Here is a 2,576-nt window from a genome sequence, read left to right as displayed (position 1 = left end):
CGGTGGTATGTGCGAGAGGGCGCCGCACCTGCGCAGAGCGGGTTCCGCTTCGCCGGGACGGTACGGGACGGGACGGGACGGGACGGGACGGGACGGGACGGAACGGAACGGAACGGAACGGAACGGTGCCGGGCACGTCCAGCGTGAGCGCCTGACCCCCCGACCCCCATCCTCCCCGCACCCAGCCCGCCCCGCACCTGCCGTCCCGTATGCGCGGCTCCCGGTGCAGCGCTGCCGCCGAGGAGCCCTAGGCGAAACCGAGCCCCCGCCGCCTGCCCCGGGGGGGGCCGCTGGAGGGGGAGGAAGGAGGGCCATGGGGGTGGCAGGCACCGAGCTGCCCGGCGGCAACCTCAGTGCCAACCAGAGCGCCGCCGACCCCACGGTGTCGCGGGACGTGTGGATGGTGGGCATGGGGATCCTCATGTCGATGATCGTGCTGGCCATCGTCTTCGGCAACGTGCTGGTGATCACCGCCATCGCCCGGTTCCAGCGCCTGCAGACTGTCACCAACTACTTCATCACCTCGCTGGCCTGCGCTGACCTGGTGATGGGACTGGCCGTGGTGCCCTTTGGCGCCTGCCACATCATCATGGAGATGTGGAAGTTTGGGAACTTCTGGTGTGAGTTCTGGACCTCCTTGGACGTGCTCTGTGTCACGGCCAGCATCGAGACCCTGTGCGTCATTGCTGTGGACCGGTACTTTGCCATCACCTCCCCTTTCAAGTACCAGAGCCTGCTGACCAAGAGCAAGGCACGCATGGTCATCCTTGTGGTTTGGGTGGTCTCGGCTCTCACCTCATTCTTGCCCATCCAAATGCACTGGTACCGGGCAGACCGTAAGGAGGCCATCCAGTGCTATGAGAAGGACACGTGTTGTGATTTCTTCACCAACCAAGCCTATGCCATCGCCTCCTCCATCATATCCTTCTACCTGCCTCTCGTGGTCATGGTGTTTGTGTACGCCAGGGTCTTCCAGGTGGCCAAGAAGCAGTTGCAGAAGATAGACAGGAGCGAGGGGAGGTTTCACATCCAGAACAAGGAGCTGGAGCAGAAAGGGGGAGCTGGGCACCGCCGTACCTCCAAGTTCTTCTTGAAGGAGCACAAGGCCCTCAAGACCCTGGGCATCATCATGGGCACCTTCACACTGTGCTGGCTGCCCTTCTTCATCGTCAACATCGTGCATGTCATCCAGGACGACATCATACCCAAGTACGTGTACATCCTCTTGAACTGGCTGGGCTATGTCAACTCTGCCTTCAACCCTTTGATCTACTGCCGGAGCCCGGACTTCAGGTATGCCTTCCAGGAGCTCCTGTGCCTCCGCAGGTCCGCCCTGAAGATGTATGCCAACGGCTACTCAAACAGCAACGGCAAGAGTGACTACAATGAGGAGCACAACGGCTACCCCCTGGCATCGGATAAAACCTGCGAGTTGCTCTGCGAAGAGGGCTCCTTCCCTCACCCCGAGGACTTTTTGCACTGCAAAGGTACCGTGCCTAGCGGGTAGCTTTGAGACGCGATGGGCTCTGGCGTGGCACACATCGGTTATAAAGAGGAGCCTTTGTCTAAGGAAAAACACCTCCCTCCCAATAATAAGAATAATGTTAATAATGATCCTCCTCTAGAGCTCACCCAAAATCTGATGGCTGCAAAAAGCCCCCAAACTCGGGAAACCTTCTGCGAACAGGTGGGGGGCTGCCCGGGCAGTGGGTCGGGCTTGCAGTCTGCCCGTTTAGGGGGCACGGCCGTGGGTCCCTTGAACAGGGGGGTGGAGAGGGGCGGAATCTCAGGCTGTGCAGAGATCTCGTCCCCGGAGGAGCTTCCTGACCGCAGCCGGTGTTCAACTACCTCAGGACCGAACCGCTGCGGGGGGAGCGGGGCCGGGGCTGCAGCCCCCCCCCGGCCCGACGGCAGCACCGACCGCGGAGCCGGGTGGGGGGATCTTCCCCGGTCCCTTCTCATCACCGAGCCGCTGGCCGTGGGACCCCTCCCCGGCCGGGTGGGCAGCCTCGGGCGGCGGTGCCAGTGTTGCCCAGCCCGGGGGTCTTGTGCGGAGGTGACACCCTGCGACAATATCCCCGGGGAGGGGGGGCTAGGAGCGGGGCTCGGCAGGGCTGTGTGGGATCCGCGGCTGGTGCCGGCGGTTGGACAGTTTAAACAACTCCCTTAAACAACGAATGGGTTTGTTTTTTGGGGTTTTGGTTGTTTTTGTTTTCTTTTTTTTTTTTTGCCAAGTGCTATAGGACTTTCTGTTGAAATAATAATAGTAGAAATAAACGGACTCTTTGCCCAGAATGTGAGACCGTGACTGCGGGACTGAGGAATGTGGCGCTGGGAAGTTGGGTGAAAATGCTGCTACAGCCCCAGCCCGTGGCTTTTGTTGAGGCTCCAACCAAAGCTTTTAAACCGCCCGGTTTGTTGTAACTTCCAAGTCTCAAATGACAAGGGAGCCCGAGGAGGTGGGAAGGGAGGAGATGTTTGATTTTCTGTGGCAGACTGGAAGCACGGCTCTGGCCGCTCTGGGACGGCTGGAGGTCGCTCGGTTTGTTTGTTGAGGAGTGTTTGTTGGTGGGTTT

General features: G+C 60.2%; 1 protein-coding gene across 1 annotated transcript in view; it reads left to right on the top strand.

Annotated features, from left to right (window-relative positions):
- The first annotated feature begins 82 nt into the window (after nucleotides 1–82).
- The window catches only part of ADRB2 (adrenoceptor beta 2), a 34,485-nt gene continuing 31,991 nt past the window's right edge, over nucleotides 83–2,576 (top strand). Inside the window, exon 1 of the mRNA XM_014948233.1 lies at nucleotides 83–1,487. Coding sequence (XP_014803719.1) covers nucleotides 314–1,487 — 1,174 coding nt within the window. The 5' untranslated portion in view covers nucleotides 83–313. The remainder of the gene's footprint in view (nucleotides 1,488–2,576) is intronic.

Source organism: Calidris pugnax, unplaced genomic scaffold, assembly GCF_001431845.1.
Source record: "Calidris pugnax isolate Ruff unplaced genomic scaffold, ASM143184v1 scaffold27, whole genome shotgun sequence".
NCBI lineage: Eukaryota > Metazoa > Chordata > Aves > Charadriiformes > Scolopacidae > Calidris > Calidris pugnax.
This window is presented reverse-complemented; position numbering and strand designations above follow the sequence as displayed.